This window comes from Pteropus vampyrus, unplaced genomic scaffold (assembly GCF_000151845.1).
Source record: "Pteropus vampyrus isolate Shadow unplaced genomic scaffold, Pvam_2.0 Scaffold63, whole genome shotgun sequence".
In the NCBI taxonomy this organism is placed as follows: Eukaryota; Metazoa; Chordata; class Mammalia; order Chiroptera; family Pteropodidae; genus Pteropus; species Pteropus vampyrus.
In genome coordinates, this window is record NW_011888844.1 from 3,507,914 (window position 1) to 3,533,309 (window position 25,396).

Below are 25,396 nucleotides of genomic sequence, written 5' to 3' on the forward strand. Positions count from 1 at the left end.
TAAAGATTCCACCAAAACACTTTTAGAACTAATAAATGAATTCAGTAAAGTAGCAGGATACAAAAGTAATATTCAGAAGTCAGTTGCATTTTTATACATGAATGTAAACTATCAGTGAAATTAAGAAAATAATCCATGTACGACTGCATCAAAAACAATAAAATACCTAGGAATTAAATTAACCAAGGAAGTAAAAGACCTGTTCTCAGAAAATAAGTCCCTGTAAAAAGAAATTGAAGAAGATACAAATAAATGGAAGCATATGCCGTACTCATGGATAGGAAAAATCAACATCATTAAAAAGGCCATACTACCCAAAGCAATCTATAGATTCAATGCAATCCCTATCAAAATACCAATGACATTTTTCAGAGAACTAGAACAAATAATTGTAAAATTTGTATGGAACCATAAAAGATCCTGAATAGCCATGGCAATCTTGAAAAAGAAGAAGAAAGTAGGAGATATCACACTATCTAATATCATACTATACTACAAGGCTACAGTAATCAAAACAGCATGTACTGGCATAAAAACAGATGCATAGATCAATGGAACAGAATAGACCTCAGAAATAAATTCACATCTATATGGTCATTGTACCTATTACAAAGGAGGCAAGAATATACAATGGAGTAAAGATGGTATCTTCAATAAATGGTGTTGGGAAAACTGGACCACCTTCTTACACCATATACAAGAATAAACTCAAAATAGACTAAAGACTTAAATTTAAGACCCGAAACTGTAAAACTTCTAGAAGAAAACATACGCAGTACACTCTCTGATAGTGCTATTAGTCATTTTTTTTTTTTCTGATCTATGTCCTTGGGCAAGAGAAACAAAAGAAAAACATGAACAAATGGGACCACATCAAACTAAAAAGTTTTTACACAGCAAAGGCAGCCATCAACAAAACAAAAAGAAAACTGACTGAATGGGAGAAGATATTTGCTAATAATACATGTGATAAGGGGTTAATATCCAAAATATATAAAGAACTCATACAACTCAACAACAACAAAAACCAAACAATCCAATTAAAAAATGTGCAGAGAACCTGAATAGGTATTTCTCCAAAGAGGAAATACAGATGGCCAATAGACATATGAAAAGATGCTCAAAATCACTAATCATCAGAGAAATGTAAATTAAAACCATAATGAGATATATCACCTGACACCTGTCAGAATGGCCATCATCAATAAATCAACAAATAACAAGTGTTGGCGAGGATATGGAGAACAGGGAACCATCATACACTGTTGGTGGGACTGCAAATTGGTACAGCCACTAAGGAAAACAGTCTGGAGGTTTCTCAAAAATTAAAAAATGATATATCTTTTGACCCGGCAATTGCACTTCTGGGTATTTATCCAAAGAAAACAAAAACAATAATTCATAAAGATCTATGCACCCTTATGTTCATGGCAGCAGAATTTACAATAGCCAAGATATGGAAGCAACCTAAATGCCTATCGATAGACGATTGGATAAAGAAATTATGGTTAATATATACAGAGAATATTACTCAGCCATAAAAACAAATGGAACTCCTACCATTTGTAACAATATAAATGGACCTAGTGGCTATTATGCTGAGTGAAATAAGTCAGACAGAGAAAGATAAACACCATGATTTTTTCACTTATATGTGGAATCTAAAGAACAAACTAAACAAAAACAGACTCAAGGATACAGAGGACAATCTGGTGACTGCCAGAAGAGAAAGGGTTTGGGGATTGGGAAAAAAGGTGAATGCATGAAGTACAAATAAGTAGTCTCAAAAAAGTGATGGGAACGTGGAGTACAGGATAGGGAATATACTCCATAGTATTGTAATGGCTACATGTAGAGTTAGATGGGTGCTAGAGTAATCAGAGGGATCACTTCATAAACTATGTAAATGCCTAACCAATGTACTGTGTACCTGAAACTAACTTATAATACATTTTGTAAAATGTTTCATGTTATTAAAGTACAGGGATAGAGAAAGATATAACAAATACTAAAAAGCTGGAGTAGCTATTAAATATTAGACAAAGTAGACTTTAAGATAAAAATTCATTGTTAGGGATGAAGAAAGTGATCAGATAATATAAAATATTAAATACATCAGGAAGATTAAACAATTATGAATCTGTATTACCTGAATAAATTGCCTCAAAATAAATGTAAGGTAAAAACTGATAGAATTATAAAGAGAAACTGACAAACCAAACATCACAATGAAATTTCAAAACACGTTACTCTAGTATTGACAGCTCAAAGGAAAAAAACCTCAGTAAAAATAAAGTTTGACAATCCCAGGTTTTGGCACCAAAATAAATAAATAAATAAACAAACAAACAAATAAATAAATAAATAAATAAAATTTAAAAAGACAAAACAATAAAGTTTAAAAATTACAACTTGAAGCTTAACACATTAGATTTCAAAACCATTATAGAACCCTGCATCCAACAACTAGATAAACATTCATTTCTAGCACACATGAAAAAATTACAAAAATTGATGACATACTAAGTCATAAGAATTAGTATGTTCAAAGAATTAGTACCATAAAAACATATTTTCTAGACACAACACAATAAAATTAGATGATAAGAGCAGAAGAATCAACTAAATTAGCTCTTTTAAAACACCTATAATAACTCGTAGGTCAATGAAAAATCATAATGGAAATTAAGACAGTTATGACTAAAAGATAATGAAAATAATATTTAATAACTGTGTAAGATTCAAAACAGTTAGAAGACCTTTATCATATTAAAAACATATTAGAAAATAAAAAAATGATTATTTTTAACTCATTGGGTTTCAGCCTAAAAAAAGGCAAGGGCACCGGAGGGATGAGCTAGATAAAACCTAAAGGAAGTAAAGGAGATAATAAAGAGCAGAAATTAATGAATGAGGACAGAAAGCTGTAATAGAATTAAAAAATAAAACCAAAAAGAAACAAAACTGAATCATTAAAAATGTAAGAGATTGTGAAACTTGCCCACAGTTACACGGCTAATAAATGGAGGAGCTGGGGTTTAAATCTAGGCAGTCTGTCTATAGTTCAGGTTCTTAACTATCATGCTGTTATTACCTGCAAAAGTGCTAAGTATACAAGAAAATATTGCTATATTTGACTACATTAGTCTTAATGAGTTCCATGTATCATAAATACTGTAAGGCAAGATATATACAACACATATAACAGAATATTTAAAAACTCCTACAAATCAATAAGAAAAAGACAACAACCCAATAGATAATTGGGAAAAAGACATGAAAAAGCAGTTCCCAAAAGAGAAAATATGAATAGCCAAAAACCATATGAAAAGATGACCTACCTCATAAGTAATCTGGGAAATGCAAAATGAAAATACAATGTGATATTTTATGTGAATTAGATTAACAAAAACTAGAAAGTCTGATAATACCAAGTGTTGGCAAAGATGTAAAGCTATGGAAATTCTGACATATTGCTAAGGGAATGTAAATTGACACAATTCTCTGGAGAAATATCTGGACACTATCTTGTATGAACATTTATTTCTATATCCTATAACTTGGGAATTCCACTCCTAGATACATATCCTAGAGAAACACTTGAATATATAAATCTTAAAACACACACGAGGATGTTAATAAAAGCAAAAGAACTGGAGATAGCTGGTGTCCATCAACAAAAAAATGGAAAAATAAATTGTGGTATATTCGCAATATTCAATTCACAATATACAGCAATGAAAATAAATTACCTATAATTATACACAAGGATGATACTTTGAAAAATAATATTGAATGGAAAAAGAATTTACAGTATGATTCTATTTTTAAAGCTCAAAAATAGGCCAAACTGAACATATTATTTAGGTAGAGAGGGAGGAAGGCAGGCAGATAGATTATAGAAGAGTAGAACAACAAAGTATATGTTTTGCATATACTAAATATTGAGTAAATCTCATTTTTATCTTTCCAATTTTCACCTCTTATTCAAGTAGCACCTTATCAAAAAACAAGATAACCAATGGCAGTCTTACCTGCAGAAACACTGAGGGAGTTCTCCTTGGCCATATAAAGGAAACAAAAATGGAGTGTTGCCATACCGCCCAAGACAGCAAAGAAAGTTTTTGGTAGCTTTGAGACCATCTATGGTACTGCTGGCTCTCTCTGATATCATTGCAATTGAATGCAGGACAAAATATTGGAGGTTGGGGGTTAATTTTTGAGTTTTTAAATATTCAGAAAATGTAATCTCCTCGTAAGCTATGAAAAGAAAGATGAAAATTCATCAATTAAAATCAGAACTAAATTTCAATTTAAAACCACTGCACAAAAATGAAATCAAGTATGTTTAAAACACTAGGCAAAGGACATGGGTGGTGACACTATTACATTTTGGATAGAGACCACTGATTTCAGCAGGGAAAAAAACTAGAAATCTCACTCTCCTAATTGGATTGACAGCACAATTTTTAAGCTTTAAATTATAAACATTTGTTTAGTATTTTACAGATTTAAAAAGAAGAAAAGCACTAAATAATTCATTAACTATCTTTAAAACTGCAGAATAATGCCAATAATTGTATTCCGAAATATAAAATAGATGACAAATGGCAATTTTTGGTGAAAACAGAGTAATACTTGATTTTTTAAAAATGTATGTTTCTTACTAAAACTAGGAACAATGGACTATGGTTAAAAACTAATGAAACTAATTTTTCCATCTAGTGGAATCAGTCTTATTGCTTTATAATCACACCACACAACAAAAAGGGACCCCTAAAAACTACTTCTTTAAGAACAGAAAAAATGTAACTGGACTGTTAGTGGTAAGAAATACAGTTCCATGGCAAAAGACAAAATTTTTATAGAAATTATACAAACAAAATTTAGAAAAATTTCATGAAGAAATATAAGTTTATATCACTGTGGAGAACAGCCTGGCAGTATATAATGGACTTGAAACTTTAAGAGAAAAAGCTAGACTTTTGATATTATATTTAGTTAAAAAAATACTGCTGTATTTCTCACTGTAACTTTATAAATGAATTGTCAATAGTATATTCCTATTTTATATAACTTTTCTGCCCAATGCATTTAAAGTGTAAAGCTCTGATACTAAAATGGTGTATTCAATTTTCAACAAATTGTGAATTAACTGGCCCCAGATCACTCAATGAGATGGGTCGAAGCCAAGACTAGAAACCGTGTATTCTCCTAATCCAGTGGTTTCCTCCATATCATCTTGCCTCCTTTTTAATCAACCAAAATAAATAACTCAATATTTCAAACAAAAGTAATCCTAGAAAAATGAAAAGAAAAATGTAGTTTTATTACTGATGAAAAAATTAATAGAACAATGAAAAAAGAATACAGCAGCTCCCCCTCCCCATATCCATTGTTCCACTTTCCATGGTTTCAGTTACCCACAGTCAAAACCTATTAAATGAAAAATTCCAGAAATAAATAATTCATAAGTTTTAAATTGCACACGGTTCTGAGTAACCTGATGAAATCTTGTGCTGTCCCACTCTGACCTACCCTGGACATGATTCATCCCTTTGTCCAACATAGTCACACTGTATACACTCCCTACCTGTTAGTCACTTAGTAGCCATCTCAGTTATCAGATCAACTGTCATAGTAGCATCACAGTGCTTGTAACCCTGTAAGTAACCCTTACTATACTTAATCATGGCCTCAAAGCACAAGAATAGTGATGCTGGCAATGTGAATAGGCCAAAGAGAAGCTGTAAAGTGTATATACGTATAGAAAAAAAAACGTGTATAGGGTTTGGAACTATCAGCAGCAGTTTCAGGCATCTACTGGGGGTCTTAAAACGTATCCCCAGTGAAAAAGAGGGGACTATGTACCATCTAGAACCAGTTGACAGCAGTATTTAATTAACAAGAATAAAAATTAAAATCTAGCACAGCATTTCTACTATGATAAAAATGTTCTAAAGCTGCACTGTAGCCACAATAGCTACTAGCCACTTGAAATGTGGCTAGTGCAACTGAGAAACTGATTTTAAATTTTATTTAATTTTAATTAGCTTAAGTTTAGTTACATGTTATTAATGGCTACCTTATTGGATAGTTCAGAGTAAGAATATATTTTAAGAGTAATGAGTTGCTTACTACAACAGAGCAAGCGTATTAAAATACTAAGAAAGCTCAAATAACTGGAAAGTACATCACATGAAAAACAATACCTTTATATTCGTCAGGATGTTCCTCATACTCCATACAAAAGGTAAGAAACTTCATTAGCATTCGCTTTTCTACCATAGTAAGTTGTTTGCTATTAAAGACATCCGCTCTGGAACAAGGAACCTGAAACATACGATTTTAAGTTCAGAAACTGCTTCCTAGTGATAAACAAGTATTCCAAATTACTTTTTTCCCCCCTTTAAGTATTATTAAGATTATTATTTCCATTCTAGTTAGGCTGCTTCATGTTACCTTCCATCAGTTCTAACAGCATCTCTGTTGACTTCAGAGCTAATTAACTTGTAAGCTCTCTTACTTAATTCTGCCAAGTGGCTCCTTATGCCATTAAAAGGCCAATGCCATGTCATCTCTAATTGGGAATAAATGACAGCTCAAATCTAGCAATGCTGCCTGAAATTAACACTTTCTTAACCCCAACATCAAGTTGCAGAATAACTCATGAGAAAATTAACACTAGACTTTTTAATTGAGCATTCTCTCACTATTTACATTTGTAAATCGCCATGCAGGATTGGAATTTTCTGCTTTACCAGAAAAATCACAATCTTATTTGCTTATCTTTTCAAAAAAACCATAATAATTTAAGCTCATACCCAGTTACGATATTTGATAAGCATAGTACCTGTTCCACTCTTCCTTCTCGAAATGCAAGAATCCTGGTAATATTTTTGAACTCTGCATATCGACTAACATTAGATTTGATTAGAAGATCAATTAGCAATCCTCGAGAATACAGCAGCTGTAAAAAGAAAATATTTTAGAGGATGAAATAAAAGGCGAAATAGTGGAAAAATTGATAAACACTAAATGAAGATGTATAATTTGGTTATATTTTGAACTATTTGTAAAAAAGCATTATATCTATTAATAGTATAATACATCTTGTAATTTATTATAGACTCACAATTATCTGAAAATCAAAATCCAAAAACCTGTTATTTCATAGCTGATTTGGCAACAAAACCTGATCTAAACTGATATAAAAGCTCTTTTGTTTTTTTCCCACTTAATGTGAATATTCATACATCTGCCTACAAAAATATTAATGTTTAATTACAGTGCCTTCTCAGACCCTAAGAATGTTATATCATATATAGCATATAACCATGTGTACTGTGTTATTTTCTTATATATTTTTTAACCTAAATAACAGAACACACCAGGTCCCAAGGGTTTTCGGTAAAGAACTGTAGCCTTATACAAGACCAGGTGGTTATTAACAAGAAACCAGCCCACTAGACCTCCTTACCAACCATAAAAAGAAAAAGACTGGTTATACATTTCTACTAAGAGAGTAAAATTATAAGGTCCCTCTGTAATCCTAGCAGTCTACATTTATCTGAAACACATCTTTCTCAAGAAGTGAGGATGATGGTTATTGCCAGCATGCATGTAGGAGATTGATTTAACCTTTCAACATCTCTCACGACAAATAACAACGAGACAAAAGCAATTTCAATAGTATTATTTAGCATGTTTTAAATTTAAACATATAGTTACATGCAACAGATTTGGCTATTTTCTATATTGAGATACCTTTAAGTGACTATAACTCAATAAATGTTAAAAATGTAAATGTTACATCTGTAACAATGGGGGGGAAGAAAATTTAAAAATCAGCTTTACTTCAAAGAAAATGCAAATTTCAAAAAAATCAGTCTAAATAAAGCATTAGTCTGAAGATCCACAAGGTCCATGAAGACTTTCTGCAAATGAGTTATCAGTTGGGTGGATTTTTACAAACTATTATATTAGTCTAGCATTATGCAAAACAAATAAAACTGATATTGCTTTTTTGGAAACTAAAACGATTACACTGATCACATTATGGCATTTTACTTCATTACTTTCAGCCTAATATACAACTAATATAGCCCATGTTTTTAAGAATATATTGCTGAATCTTAATTTTATCATAATAAAAAAAACAGATACTTCTTATTCCTCATTTGTTTAAAAACAGAAATACTTGAGATTCAATGATCCCTCAGTGGTCATAATAATTTCAAAAATATTAATATATCAAACATAAAATGTATTTACACTTAATAAGACTTAATAAAGCTTAAAATTTACTGCCAGCTTAAAAAATAACACATGTATCACCCGAGTGAAAACATATTTCAATTAAAACTATAAACTTTTGTCTGAAGCTTAGAAAAAATGAATATGTACCATATTTAAACCTAAGCCTCTTTTTCGCCACTCTCTAAGTGACATGCCACAGCAATTTCACAGTGCTAAGAGGCTAAAAAATACCTCAATATGATTAAAATAATGGGAACTAGATTCGATAATTGACAATTTTGGTTCCATACTTACTAAGGGTATAGACTATCTTAGAAATGAGTTTTAATTATAAAAACTTCATCTTTGATTATTTTCTCTATTAGGCTAAGCAACATAATGCTATAAAGTATTTTATTTAACTAACCTACTCTGAGCTATAAGATTATCTTTTTAAAGGCAGTATACATGGATATGTTTTGTAAACTATAAAGCACCACAGTACATGATGACTTTGAGATAGAATGCACAAAGAAATGTCAAGTAGTTTGGAGATATCAAACTGAACTTTAGGAAAAAGGTAAGGCTTGTGATAGGTATTTGACAATCATCCTAAACTTAGATGTAATAACTTCAATTAATAGAACAGATGGAATTTCCAAGGATATTGCACCAATATCATGGAATACAATGTTTTCCAAAGAGTACGTATTCAATAAATGTTCATTAAGTGACTAACACTAAAAAAATGATAATAAGCCCCTTGGATTGCTATGCTTATACATTCTTTAGCTATTTCTGCTTTTGTGGGATGAGTACAGTAAATTATTATTGGTTATTTCTTAAATGTATGAATCTCTGAAAACTATGTAGAAGAAACTGCAAATGCCTTGACCCCTCTAGACATGTTTGTTTTTAATTTAACTTAAGAGAACCACTATTACTAACCATTTGAATTCGCAAAAAAAAAATCTGGAAATCTCCTTCAGATCTCCTCAAATGTCTTGGCATCTAAGTAGACTATCTCCTCCTCTACAACCATTCACTTTCTTACACGTTTCTTACACTAATTTCAAAAACTGAAAAAGTAACCTCTTCTTCTACCACTTTCCTTTACAAGATTTATACTGTATTTCAGTTACCCTTTGGGTCAGAGACTTTTATGAACTAGCCTTGATTCTTAACTATAATTTACATCACTGTTTATTTGTTAGGCAGACCAAATTCCAAGTAATTAATTCAAAATGAAATTTTCAGAGCAAAACCTATTTGTTACTTGACATCTGGGGATTTATTTCTAAACTTATTTCCTGCTCATGAAAACAGGAAGACTATCAATAAGCTATAATTAAACTTCCACCCAGAAATCAACAGCCAAGGTAACATGGAAAAAAAGATGGAGAAATTGCAATAGATAATGCAGAAATATGAAGTAGGACCAGGGCACTAGCCCACTCAGACGAGGACAGAATTGCAGAGAACTATGCGAGAGAAAGAAACAATGGGTAGTAAAAAATATTCATATTTTCAGGCATCAAGTTCAAAGAGAGCAGCAATATGAGTATATGAAGTTGTATGAGCAAAATGTGAGGAATAAGCAATTAGTTCCTCTCTTTATAACTTGGAACTTGAAGAGAACACATTAAATTGAAAAGCCTAGTTTTGAGAGCAGTCTAATGTTACGATATTCATTACCTTTTTCTACTTTTTTTTCAATTTTTCATTTGTTTGCCCTCAACTTATGGGACTTGGTCTCTGTTTCTTTACACTTTCACCCAGCCCTATATCTCAACTCTTTAAGGCCATTATCCTTTTTCTTACTGCTTTCATATTCATTTGCACTACATTAGCTTTGCCTCCTATAAATCCAATGCAACACTATACCCTCCTAAGACATAGGGACCTCTGAAGTCACACTGACCTATCGTCAGAGCTAAAGATGGAAACATAACCAAAAGCAATAGCATTCTACCCAGCTTCCTGCCACCACTACTATTAAATTATCCTCTGAAGCCCTAACATCTGAATAGATAATTTTCAAAAATTCAGTGGTTCGAGGCTCCTAAATATTGCATAGATGATAGAGGCTTTGTCATCCCTCTTGTGACCACATCAAAGATGGGACAGAAACACAGAGCAAACGGCAAGTAAAGTCACCTGGGATGTAGATGAACAGAAGCACTATAACTAGGGAGAGAAATAATTAATCAATCTGCAGTGGTAGAAGGTAAGAGGGGGCAAAGACACGAAGCTGTCTGGTACCTTGTGGCTGAGTGGGACAGAAGCTGCTGCGCTGGCAGCTGAAGACGCCTCTTAAAGGGGCCATGTCCACAACTGGACTTTCGCAGAGACAGATTTGCTCACTCTGAGAACTAGCGCTGGGTCAGCCACATGGGGGGCACCAGGGACTTAAAGGAGGACACTGAGTTGTCAGAGAGAGAGCCAAAGGCGAGGCTTTCTCCCTGGCAGAAGTGCTGATGGTATTCATTGTTCCTCTGTTCAGTCCTCCCCATTCCCAGTGTGCAGACAGAGCACCGCCATAGGTGAGACGTCATCAAACTGGATAATAGAGGTTGCTACGCCCAGAAGATTCCCTGAAACTCCACCTCCCCAACTCACGGCTCCACAAGCCACATTCATTTGTATCCTCTGAGAGTCCAGGGCTCCTTACTGAGCCAACCCAAGACCCACAACGGTGGCAGCTTGCCTCAGTTTCTGGCGTGGCCTCTTGAGGCAACTATAAACACAGCATCTGTGCATTGCTTGCTGAATCTTAAAAAGTGGCCCCAGAGGGGCACAGGCTGGGGTTAAACTTGGCCTGCGGCTGAACACCTCAAGACTGTGCCACTGGACACCTACTACACAAAGCCACACTAATAAGACCAGGAGACTTAGGAGTTTTGCTTAATATATAGAAAATTGACACAGAAAGGCAGCCAAAATGGGAAGACAAAGAAGCATAAACCATATGAGAGAACAGAACAAAATGAACAATGGAGTCAAGTAATCTAAAAGATGCAGAGTTCAAAACACTGGTTATAAGGACGCTCAATGAACTTAGGGAAAGTGTTGATGAACTGAGCGAGAACTTTTACAAAGAGATAAAACCATAAAAATAGAAATGAAAATTATAAAAGGAAATCAATCAGAAATGAAGAACACATTATCTGAGATGAAGATTATATTAGAGGGAATCAACAGAATGGATAAAGAAGAAGATCAAACCATCAATACAGAGGATAGGGAAGCCAAGGACACTCATTCAAAATGGCAAGAAAAAAACAAGCAAAAACTATAATAATAATTTAAAGAGCCTAAGGGACAAAATTAAATGTAAAAACATCTGGGTCATAGGGGTACCTGAAGGAAAACGAGAAGTTGAAGAGCTATTTGAAGAAATAATGATGGAAAACTTCCCTAACCTAGTGAAGGAAACAGACATACATCCCCAGGAAGCTCTGAGTCCCAAAAACGATGAACCCAAAGAGTCCCACACCAAGACACATTATAATTAAAATGCCAAAAGTTAAATACAAAGAGAGAACCTTAAAAGCAGCAAGAGAAAAGCAGTGAGTTACCTACAAGGGAGCACCCATAAGACTGGCAGTTGATTCCTCAAAAAAAAAAAAAACTATGCAGGTCAGAAAGGCTTAGCACAAAATATTCAACATGATGAAAACCCAGGATCTACAACCAAGAATACTTTATCCAGCAAAGCTATCATTTAGAGTGGAAGGACAGATAAAGAGCTTCCCAGACATAAATAAACTAAAGGAATTCATGAACACCGAGCCAGTATTACAGGAAATGTTGGAAGGTTTTCATTAAGAAGAAAAGTCTTGTATCAAAAACATGAATAAAGAATGGTAATAACTACATATCTATCAACAAGTACCTTAAATGGAAAAGAATTAAGTGCTTCAACCAAAAGATAGAGTGGCTGAATGGATAAGAAAAACAAGACCCCTGCATATGCTGCCTACGAGAGACTCACTTCAGGTTAAAAGACACAGACTAAAAGGAAGGTGATTTTAAAAGATATTGCCTTGATGGACCTAGAGGGTGTTGTGCTGAATGAAGTCAGATAGAGAAAGACAAATATAACATGATTTTATGTACATGTGGAATTTAAAGAACAAAACAAACAACAACAAAAAAGGAAACAAAATCATAGATACAGAGAATATTTTGAGGGCTACTAAATGGGAGAGGGTTTGCGGGAACAGGGAAAAAGGGCAAAGTAAGAAGTACAAATGGATAGTTACAAAATAGACATGGAGATATGAAGTGTAGTATAATGAAAGTAGTTAACATGTTGTAATATGTAGGGAGGAAGAGGAGTATTAGATTTAGTGGAGTGATTACTTTGTGAGTTATATGGATCTCTAATTACTATGCTGTACAACCGAAACTAATATATTATTGTATGCCAACTATAATGGAAAAAAAAAACTCATTGAATTGTACAATGTAAATGCGAGCAACTAACTGTCTATTACATATCAATAAAGCCAGAAAAAAAAATTGTCATCACAGAATGAGTTTCTAGATGTAAGAATAAGTCTGAAATTTTATAATAAAGGTAATTATTATTATCTTGTAAAAAAATACATTGGTTTATTCAGAATGTTCATTATCACAAATATGTTAAAATATTACTACATATAAAGGCTAAAAAAAGTTCATTTACTAGATTGGATATAAATAATATGGATCTGTAATTAAGATCGTTAGAATTTTTCTCTTGATAGAAATCAAAATGTCCATGCAACAGAAGAATATTAGGGTAGACTTCGTGCTCCAGTACAAAAGTATCCTTGAGATATAGTAATGAGTATTTTTAATGTGTTTTTAAACTATATTCATTTTAACTGAATTAAAAATTTCTGTCTACTATCTCTTTATAACACTAATGTTCTACACTTCAGAGAATAAAATTATGAAAATTGGGTTTACGGGGCCAGATGCGATTTTCAATCAACTGGAAATTGATACTGTTCTATAAGATGGGCAAAATCGGTACTTACCTTTGATACTAAATCAATATTAAATCTCCTGCCTTCTTTAATAATTTGTGAGTAAGTAATCCTATTTTTCTTTGGTTGTTCTGTGATGTCTTCTGCTGTAGGCACATTTTCACTTGATTTCTCTTCTGAAATTGATGGCACACAAGTTTTATCATCACAATGGTTTTCTTTTTCCCCTGTCTCTTCAACATCATTTACTTCTAGGGCACTCTCTGGATCACTGCTTGGAGTTTGTTCTATGGGCATTTCACAGCTCACAGTGCTTAATGACTCATTTTCTGTAGGCAGGCAGGCAGAATCTGCAGCTTCTGTGGAGTTCGCAGATGTCACAGAAGCGTGATTTTTCTGCAGTGCACCAGCCTCCTCAACATCTTCATGCAAATCCCGACTAATGAGAAATTAAAATAATAGTGCCACATTTTTAATAATTGTGCTTGGCTGCATTTTCATATTTTAATTTTTAATAGCAATTTTTATTTCTTTACCCCATTTATCTTATCAAGTTCACTGCATGTTTTGTGTTCTGAGACCCACACATTAAACATTTATCTGTTAAGGTTTCAATACAATATGAAACATACTTGAGGTTTGAAAAATACACAAAGATTTCAAGGTTCAGCATGCCATGTCACGTGAGAATTTAAGACAGATAGAGTAACTGTATTTTAGAAATGAAACAACACAGCACTTATGAACATAGCCTTCAGAATAAAAAAAAATCAAGGTTCAAACCGTGACCTTACGATTAAATAACTTTGTGAACTTATTTATCCTCTCTGACCTAAATTATCCACCTATAACATAGGGCTATTATCCCTCTATAACACAGGTGGCCAATACCACCTACCTCACAAGGCTGTTTTTAAGATTAAATGAGGTAACATATGCAAAAAATCTGGTACTATGCCTGGCACACAGTAAATATTCAGCAACGGTAGTAATCAAAGATTATTATTGGTGGTGTGATAGAGCTAGAAAAAAAGTGTCATGAAAGTTTAGGTTGCCTTATCATAATGTGGTATCTACAGAATTTTTCCATAGTCTTTATTGCTGTAACTTACTCCTAGAGTTAACATTCTCAGTACATTATTGCCTTGATTGATAAAACAGGCTCCCATTCAGTCAGCCAATATAAATGTATTTCTCCATGATGTTTTATCCTCCAAAGAACCTATTGCATTGAGTTGCCCTAGTGCTCAACACTGCTCAACAACAAAACTGCTTTGTACATGATGGGCTTTGGAAAGTAAACATCCACTAATTGATTGCTCAAGAACTAACAGTAGCTTGTATTCATATTGAATTTAAACCTTACCCCATAAAATCTTCTTCCTGTCTCTAAACCAAATCACCTTCTTTATCTACTATCTTCTGGTTTCATCTCTCAAACTTTCCAACATGACATCTCTAACTCCTAATTTATCAACTCTAATCTCTGTATTTTAGCCCATACCATTTGTTTCTTCTGGGTTATTCTTTCCAGTCCCCATAATAACACAATTCCTCCAAACCCAAACAATGACATACTTTAACGATCTACCCACTCTAAGAAAAAATTTAAATTTCACATCCAAGAAGTCTTCCCTGACCCAACCACACTCATCATTCTATTACTCCATGCCCCTATAATGCACACATGAAGTTTACCTTACACTTATTTATTTGTTCCTTTTTAATAGTCATTTTATTGTTCAATATATACTTTATCTTCTAAACAATACTTGTCTTGAGAGAAACCCTAACATTTCTTCTTGTGAGCTCCTCACAACACCTACAGCACTGCTCTATAACCATGCTATCTAATAAAACTTGATGAATGGTTTGTACATGCAAGTATGTATGTATGTGTGTGTACATATATACATACATATATACATATATTCCCCCCCCCCCGATCCTTTAAATATGAAACAAACTTGTAAAAAACACAAAAGTTTAGGCCAGGAAACAAATCAATAAATTGTAAATTCAAAAGTCTAAGTGCGGTGGGAAAAAGTGCCTTATTAAAATTAACAGAATACTGTAATTAAAAAAATACAATGAAAGAATAACTTATTTTAAATGTTAAGAAATAAAATGCATGAAAAAAAGACTTGATATCATTAATGTTACAACAATATTTTTCGTATCTAGGAAACTATTGTAGGGAAAGTTCTAGTCCTACATGTATTACTTAGCAGATATTAGGCAAGTCACAATCTCTCAGATCCCCATCTATAAAATGAAGATTATTCCATCTGCCTCACTTTTCATGAGGCTGTTGTAAGATAAATGAGCTAACATATATGAAAAGTATTTTATAAACTCTAAGCGGTTACTCAAACATAAGATATTAACCAAATATAGGATAATGTTAAATTTCCCACTATTAACAGGCAACTCAAAACACGTGTACCTAGGTTTTCTGAGAGCACATGCTGAAAGCTCTTTGGCCACATAACCACACAACAGCCCCATTGCTATTAGCGACATGAAAAATGAAGAGTGATTCACTTTCATTTATTTTGAAAGCCAATAAACCAAAGTATGTTCCATGAGGGTTCTATGACAACTTTCAGGCAAAGTTCCACTCCTAAAGATTAAACTAATAGGATAATTAATTGAACTTTACAGATAAGACAGAATATGGCAACTTCTATTATTACAGACCATGATGACACCATGAAAATTGAGCACAGCAAAGGATCTAGCCAGTGGCTCTCTACTGCACTCTGAGAAAGGGAGCGTTGTAGAGTGGATGAAACACACTAACCAGAGCTGGGCAATCTGGAAGATAAAAGTCAAAATACTTAAATAAAGGTTGAAGTGTAAGAAATTATTCTTTGTGGATTTGTTCGACATCCATAAGCTATTAAGTTTTACTGTTCTCAATATCACTATGGAAAACATCTGCACTAAAAACACAGTAGTGTCCTTACTTTTCATTAAAAACAACCAAGATACTTTTGGAGTTCTGCCAACTTTGAATTTAATACCCACCTAGAAGCTATAAAGACACCAGAAAACTCCCAAAATTTCATGTAATTCCTCAGTAAGCAAAATCCTGTACATCAAAAAGGACTTATCTTTCTTCAAATTTAAAACTTTATATTTTGGTACAGAAAATTTCATTAGAAAAGATAATTCAACTTTTTGAAGCAAACTTCAGAATATAATAACAACTCAACTTTATTAAAGTATTTGAGAAGCCTAAAAACACACTTGTCAATTGAAAATGAATGTCACCAGATTATAAACTGCCAAAGGAAGCTTTGAGTCATAAAATGCTACTATGATTTTAACACAGAAAGGGGAAAATCTGCATCATTAGTTCTTATAAAAACGTTTAATATTAAAATAGATTTTACAAATGAAATTTAATGTCACTTACACTGCTAATTTGAATTTCAAAGGCTATTTACAATATAGTACAACTATTTTTGAGATAATTTTACCTAATGACAACTGCTGAATACATTTTGTACAATGCATTTTTTTTACTGATTGCCAAAATTTATATATAACCCTGAGGATTTAGGGGTTATAAATAAACTCTGATATTGTCTAGTACTACTTATCAATTAATGGTAGCAACGAAAGAACACCCTGAAGTGAATGTGCTTTATTAATGCCTTATAACAGTCATCCCTTTAGATGAGTCAAATAAAAAATTGCCAAACAGCTGGTTAATTTATTCAGCATAGGTTTTCACTATTTATTTTTTAGCCACTTGTACCTTTTCCCCCAGTACAGCTAGTTGCAGAAATTGTATTCTTTTACTCTGATGTATGCACTTTGTTGTAAGAACATTCATTTCTGATTAGCACAGTGTGTGTTACACTGCTACCCAGCTATTTATTCCCACAAATAAACGTTAATCATGGTTACTCGTAAGAGTTACAAAAATCACATCTCCCTAAGTTGTTTCTCCAGAAAATAATAATATAAAAAAAACCACTGTAATCAATTTTGAATTGCTGCCAATATAATATATTGGCAGATATATTTCCCTATTTGTTACCAACTTAAAATGCTAACACATACTGTAGAATATAGCTGAAATATCTACTTCTTGGTACCTTCCTCCAAGAACAAAATTTCATAAGGTGGTGTACAGCAGGTACTGTTGGTTGCCTATTCAAAAACCATTACCTTCTTCCCTGCAACGAGAGCTGCAATTTTGTTCCAATATTTGGCAGAAAGTGCCTAGAACTAGGGGATAGATAATGGCTGATCGAAACCAATTATGGTAATTTTACTAACCTTTGCTAGTGATTGCTTTTGGAGTGAGTAGGTTATCTAGTTTTGGCCAATGAAACAAGGGAGAGTCTGCAGGGGCCTCACAGTGAAAACTCTTTAGGATAATAATAATGAAGAAAAGCACAAGCATATTAGGAAAAAACTCTCCCACTTCCTTTCATGTTTAGAAATTTTTGTGTGAAAATCTGTTGGGAATCATGACAACCATCTTATAACTCTGAAAAGAGGACTAAGATAAGTGCAAAGCAGCTACCCCAGGGCTCTGATGTGATTAAGACGCTCAGTTAACAAATTCTGCAATGACTGACTGACCAATCAACCGACTGACCTACTTACATGCCTACCCTCCCACCTGCCTATCCATCTACTTGTTTAAACCACTTTTACTTGAGCACTGTGTCACTTGCAGCCTAATGCAAATTTATCTGCACACAGTACTGAACAATAGCTTCCTCTAAATTGTAAAAATTACAGTAGAATTTTAGATTACTATTATAATAACATGTTTATTTTGGTATCAATCCACTAGAGTTGGTTCAACTGCACATCTAAGAAGCAAGTCTTCATCCTGATTTAACATTATCATGCCAGAAAAGGGAAAACAATGTTCAATATTATGCAGAAAAAATAAGGCAGAAAAGGCATGTTCTTGTCAATATTTTAGAAAGATAAAATTTCATTACACTAAAGAAACTACATGGCATTATGCAATTAACAGGCAATATTTTTTCCCTAACAATCGTTAGGGTTTGTGTGACTTAACTGTGAATATAATGTATTGTGCTTTTTCATAGTCTGTTGACCATTTAAAACTAGAAATAGCAGATTTTACCCCCCATATAAAATAGAAAAACATCTCTTGGCATATAGACTACAGTCATGACAACTAAAGGATACTGGATACATTCTTTATCTTCCTAACCCTGAGAGTTAAAACCTTTAATTCCCCATTAGAGCTATGACTACTTTACAATACTTAACAGTATTCTAGTAAATTAAGAAGTAAATACATTTTTAGGTGCCAGTCTTCACAAAGGAAATACTTTATTCATTTGGTGGAATAGCTCCCTTTATGTGCACATATGTATTATTTATCTGCTGCCTGAAATACAATATGATACAATGGAAACAGCACCAGTTTTTGAGTTAGATAGACATGGAATGAAATCCTGGCATTTCTACCTCTGGCTCCCTATGACTATTCATAAGATTATTCATAAGTAAAATATACCTACAGCTAATGTACATGGCTGCAGTATAGACTAACGAAACTGAATGAAATAAAATATGTAGAGCATCAGGTTATGGAAGTTACCACGAATACCCAATAAATGCTAGTCCTTTTTTCACTTCTATAAATCGATTATATAATTAGAAACTTTGTTTTGATGAAAAACAGTTTATATACAGCAAACATATTTCTGGACCAGACTGGAAATTAAAACACTTATTTCAAGCAGCATTCAAGATAACAAGCTCCAATATAACAAAATAATCTGGATGGTTCTTTAGAGAGTTTGTGATACCGGCACTAAGCTCTGATAATAGCCTAATCACTACAGTTTCTATTTTAGTATTTAGCTTAATTTTGTAACAACCGAAGTACTAAATTTAATGTTCACAAGATCCCTAAAAACTTTAGGTTGAACACCAGAATTATTTTTTAAACTAAGTCAAGTCAACAACGATCAAAAAATTCTGTACTATCCTATACGTTTAGAGTATGGTGTTACTGACCTACTAGGTACTTTGAGGTATTTTCCAAGCAAGGGTGATGGGTTTGCACTAATCTGCTTTCATCCTTGCCCTGTTCTCCTAATAACCAAAGATTAAAAATTAAGAGGCTACTGGTTATAGATATAATATTGTTTATGACCAAAAGATATATACTTTATTCTTCCTTGATGAAGTATCAAGTAGCATATGTGAGATTCAAATCATAGATTTTGGCCTAACAAATATCAACTTTAAAAATAAGCTAACTCATCTGGTCTAAAATGGGAAGAAAAGTCGCAATATTTCAGCATTCACATCATTACAAAGTTATTTTTACATATTTTGGAAATGTATCAAAATATTTAAAACAACATTCTATACATGTAGTGTACCAAGTATTGAAATCTGACTTCTATCTACTTGCTTGATGCAAATACAGAAGTACACTCTTGGCATGAATAACCATTAAAGTTTAGGACTTCTGGTAATTTGTCATTTGGTCAGACTATAGATTTGATTTACACATGAGAGAAGAGTGTGCAAGAAAAAGATAATTAGCAAGTGAGAGATCCTTAAAGATTTCTTAGTCTTATTGTATAATTACGAAGTCCTCAGGAAGTGATGATAACATCCTCTCTGAAAAAATGCTCATTAAATGAGCCTAAGGGTAAGCAGAAAACACAATTAACTTGCGGTATATGGCTATGGAGAGAAAAACACAAGACACTCAATAAAAAATAGACTATAAAAATAAAAGTCAATGGAAACGAAGACATAAAACACTTTCTCTTTACTGAAGGCATGACTGTCAATGAAAAATTACCAAAGAATCTACAAAACAATTCCCAGAATAAGTGAATTCAGCAAGATTTCAGAATACAAGAAAAACATATAAAAATCATTTGGGTTTCTAGATACTAATTACGAACATGTGACAAACAAAATCAAAAAGACAATACCGAATGCTCAGAAACATGACAGAGTGAGAGAAGTCTTCATATCTCTCCCCTTGAAACAACAATAAGCTGAGCATCTAAAACTCAACAAAATACACCAAACTGCATACCAGAACATCTGAACGTGGGAACTACACAGGTCTGAACCCCAGGAGTCAGGTGGTAGACTAGGAGTAACAAAGAAGCTGCAACTAGCAGCAGGAGCTAGGGGGAGGAGAGAAGGTGCTGTGAGTTCCCTGAACAGTCCTGCCCGGGACAGATGTGGTTCCACGTGGCTGGCGACAGTGCCCAGGCATTAAGGAAGAGAGCAGAGAAGCAGGGATGTCAGAGAAACAACGGTTGATTTTTACCGGCCGCGGTTCCAAAACCAAGGCTGAGCCTCAGCCTCCATCCTTCAACCCAGAGGGCACTTCCTCCCATACTCTCCAAGACCGAAGACTGTGGAACCCCAGAGGAATCTAAGCAAACGCTACCAAAACTCTCGCTAACACTAACAGGGATTGAGACTGAGGGTAGCGAGTGTGATTAAATATCTAGAAGAGGAAAAAAAGGCATTATTAAGGCTTTATATAAAGCAGGAACCCAAGAGACTTTGATGCCGCCTACTGGAAACCAGAAGAAAAACGCCTTCTTTGCAACAGACTAGCGAGATGTTTATATACTAAATCTTCTTTCTGGAAAGAAAGCAGAATACACTTCTAATTAATGCCCAGGTGGAGAAATACTCCATTAAACACCATGAACAATCAAGATGACAAGGCAGCTCAGAAAGAAAGAGAAAAATCTCCAGAAAATATGCTTACAGACATAGAAATATGCGACTTAAATGACAGAGAATTCAGGATGGTACTTCTAAAAAAACCTCAATGAGATCCGAAATGAATCATATCAACAATTTCAGGAATAGAAAAGATGACTAGATGAGCAGAATAAGTTCTATAGGAAGTAGATTGAAACCCTCAAAAAGAGCAGAATAGAACTTCTGGAGTTAAAGGACACACTGCAGGAGCTGAAAAATGAAATAGAAAGCTTGGGAAATAGAGTCGACCAAAAGGAGGAAAAGATCAGTGATATCGAAGACAGAAATCTAGAAATAAATCAGAAGGAGGAAGAGAGAAACCGAAGAATGAAAAATAATGTAAGAGAAATACAAGAAGTAGTTGATACCATCAGGAGAGGAAACATAAGAGTAGTGGGCATGCTCAAAGGGGAGGAAAAGGAGCAGGGATTAGAAAGCATTTTCAGATAAATAGTTGAAAGAATTTCAAAAATTTAAGGAATGAGCTGGAACTTGGAATTCAAGAAGTCAACAGAACACCCAATTATCTCAACCCAAAAAGTCCTTCTTGAATACACATTGTATTAAAATTATCAAAAATTAATGACAAAGAAAGAATTCTCAGGGTAGCCAGGGGAAAAAAATAGGGTAACCTATAAAGAAAAACCCATTAGATTATCTTCGGACTTCTCAGCACAAACCTTACAAGCCAGAAAGAAGTGAGATCAAATATTCAAACTAATAAATGAAAGGAACTACCAGCCAAGAATAATGTATCCCACTAAGCTCTCTTTTAGATATAAGGGAGAATGACCTTTCCAGACATACAAAAATTGAGAGAATTCTCTACTATGAGACCTGCACTACAGGAAATACTGAAAGGGGTCAGTTCACCTAAAACAAAATGACAAAAAAATAAAAATACATAATTAGGAATAAGGCGACTAGCAGGCAAATAGAAACAGAAGAGTACAAACCTCACTAAGAACACGGCATTATAAGCTTAAACAATAAGAAATTTGCTATAGCAAAATAGTAATGAACGTTCAGAATACACACGGACAAATTGAGACAACGATGACTGAAAAGGGTAGACTTCAAAGATCCAAATTCACAAAGGGAATGGAGATAAGGCATGCATAGGAGAAAATGGACGACTGTATGTGTGTGTGTGTATGTATGCATGTATGTGTATGTATGTATAGATACACGTATGCATCTATACATACATGCATATATGTATATGTGCATACATATATGCATGCATCTATACATACATATATATACATATATATATATCTCCTTTACATATTCGTAATGGTAACCACACATCAAAGATTTATAACTGAAATATATAACATAAAACAAGAAGGACCAGAGGGAAAACCCACAAAAGTCTCCTTTTAAAGCAGCAGCAGACTCCTCTTAAAGGGGCCGCGTCCGGGAGTGGATTTTCCCAGTGACTGACCTGCTTGCTCTGAGCACCAGTGCCAATTCGGCTGCGCACAGGGGGCACCAGGGACTTACAGGCAGACATTGTCGGAGTGAGGACCAAGGCAAGACTCTCTCTGTATAGGAGTGCCAGTGGTATCTATCGTTCCCTGTTGAGCCCTCCTCACTCCCATTACAAGGACTCAGCAATGCCATAGTGGAGACGTCATCAAGCTGGGTAACAAAGGTCACTCAGCCCAGAGGATTCCCTGAAACTCCGCCTCCTCCAACTAGCGGCCCACTCAAGCCATATCTAGGTGTATCCTCAGAGAGTCAGGTGCTCCTTAATGAGCCACTTCTAGACTGACACTGGAGGCAGCTGGCTTCGGTTTCTGGTGTGGCCTTTTGAGGCAACTATAAGCACAGCATCTATGGATTGTTTGCTGAATCTTAACAGATAGCCCCGGAGGGGTAGAGGTTTGGGCTAAGATTGGCCTGCAGCTGAAGCCCTCTCAGGACAGTGCCACTGGACACCTACTTCACAAATTCACACTAATAAGACCAGGAGATTTATGAGCTTTGCTTACTACATAAAAACAGACAAAGAAAGGCAGGCAAAATGGGAAGAAAAAGAAGCAGAAACCATGTGAGAGAACAGCGCAGAGATCCAGATATAATGGAGTCAAGTAATCTAACAGATGCAGAGTTCAAAACACTGGTTATAAAGATGCTCAATGATCTTTTTGGAAGTGTATATAAATTCAGTGAGAACTTCAACAAAGAGGAAAAAAACATAAAAATGGAAATGGAAATTATAAAAGGGAACCAGTCTAAAATGAAAGACATATTACCTGAGATGATAAGTATATTAAATAGAATAAACAAAGGAATAAACAAAGTGAATTAAGAAAAGGATCAAATGTCAAATCTAGAGAATGGTAAAGCCAAAGACTCAATAAGAATGGCAAGATATAAGCTGTCAAGACTGAAAAAAATAATTTAAAGAAGCATATGAGACACTATTAAGGGTCAAAATATCTGTCTGATCGGCGTACCTGAAGAAAAACAGATTTTGAACAGCTGTTTGAAGAAATAATGATAAAAAATTTCCCTAACCTGGTGAAGGAAAGTGACATAAAACCCAGGGAAGCTCATGGAATCTCAAAAAACAAGGATCCAAAGATACCCATACCAAGACACATCATAATTTAAATGCCGAAGGTTAAATGTAAAGAAAGAATCTTAAAAGCAGCAAGAGAAAGGCAGACTGCTATCTACAAGGGAACACTCGTAAGACTGGCAGCTGGTTTTTCAAAAGAAACTATGCAGGACAGAGGGGCTCAGCACAAAATATTTGACGTAATGAATACCAAGGATTTACAACCAAGGATACTTTTTCCAGCAAAGCTATCGATTATAGTTGAAGGACAGATAAAGAGCTTCCCAGACAAAAATAAACTAAAGGAATTTATCACCACCAAGCCAGTATTACAGGAAATGTTGGAGGGACTTCTTTAAGAGAAAAACAAAAAACAAAAAAAAAAACTATGTACCCAAAACAGGAATAAAGGGTAGTAACTACATTAATATCAAAAAGTACCTCAAGTGCATAAGAATTAAGTTCCCCAACCAAACGACAGAGTGGCTAAATGGATAAGAAAAATAAGACCCCTACATGTGCCTATGAGACACTCAGTTCAGATTAAAAGACACATGCAGACTAAAAGAAAGGGGATGGAAAAAAATATTGCTGTGATGGACCTAGAAGGTATTTAAATCAGACAAAGATTAACACTATATGATTTGACTTATATGTGGAAACTAAGAAATAAAAAGAACAAACTAATCAAAAAGAGACCCACAAATTGGTGACATACAGAGTGGTGAGGGATTTGGGGAATGGGAGAATGCGGTGAAGGGTTAAAGAAGTACAAATTAGTAGCTGATGAATGGTCACGTAGATGAGGAGCATGGCATAAGGAATGCAGTTACCATTAATACGTTGAATAGGTGGAAGGTCAGGGGAGGGAGGGAGCAATTGGGAGGATTTTATAACTATATAAATGTCTAACCAATGTACTGTATACTTGAAACTACTTAAAATAAAATTAAAAAAAAAAAACAAAACAAAATATATGCTGCCCACAGGAGACACATCTCAACTGCAAAAACAAATACAGACTCAAAGTGAAAGGGTGGAAAATGATATTTCAAGCAAATGGCATTCAGAGAAAAGTGGGTGTAGCAGTACTAATATCAGACGAAATAGACTTCAAAATGAAAAAGGGAGAGAAAGATATTGAGGGACATTTCATAATGATAAAGGGAATCATGCACCAAGAAGACATAACACTTATTAATATCTATGTTCCCAATCAGGGAGCCCTGAAATATATAAAGCTATTACTAACAGAACTTAAGGGAGAAACAGACCAAATCACTATCGTAGCAGGGGATCTAAATACCCACTGTCGGATATAGACAGATCATCCAAACAGAAAATCAATAAGGAAATAACATCCTTAAATGACACATTAGACCAACTGGACATAATTGACATTTACAGAGCTTTTCATCCCAAAACAGCTGCTTATACATTCTTCTCTAGTGCACACGCAACATTCTCAAGGATTGACCACATACTGGGACACAGAGATAGCTTCGATAAATATAAGAGGGATGAAATCATACCAACCATATTCTCTGATCATAATGCTTTGAAACTAGAGGTCAACTGTAAAAAGAAAGCGGGAAGAACCATAAAATACATGGAGATAAAACCATATACTACTGAAGAATAACTGGGTCAGAGATGAAATAAAGAGTGAAATCAAGAGATACATAAACGAATGATAATGATAGTACAATATATCATATCTTTTGAGACATGGCAAAAGTGCTCTAAGAGGAAAGGCCTACCTCAAAAAACCAATAATGAGCACAGATAAACAACCTAACACTTCATCTAAAAAATGTAGAAAAGGAAGAACAAATGAAGCCTAAAGTCAGCA

General features: G+C 34.2%; 1 protein-coding gene across 6 annotated transcripts in view; it reads right to left on the reverse strand.

Moving 5' to 3' along the window:
- The window catches only part of CHM (CHM, Rab escort protein 1), a 198,287-nt gene that overhangs the window by 103,491 nt on the left and 69,400 nt on the right, over positions 1–25,396 (reverse strand). For all 6 annotated transcript variants that reach the window (XM_023531195.1, XM_011361161.2, XM_023531193.1 and 3 more), the window contains 4 exons: positions 13,266–13,653; positions 6,854–6,970; positions 6,213–6,333; positions 4,035–4,260 (listed from right to left, as the gene is read on the reverse strand). In XM_023531195.1, the coding sequence (XP_023386963.1) occupies positions 4,035–4,260; positions 6,213–6,333; positions 6,854–6,970; positions 13,266–13,653 (852 nt within the window). The remainder of the gene's footprint in view (positions 1–4,034; positions 4,261–6,212; positions 6,334–6,853; positions 6,971–13,265; positions 13,654–25,396) is intronic.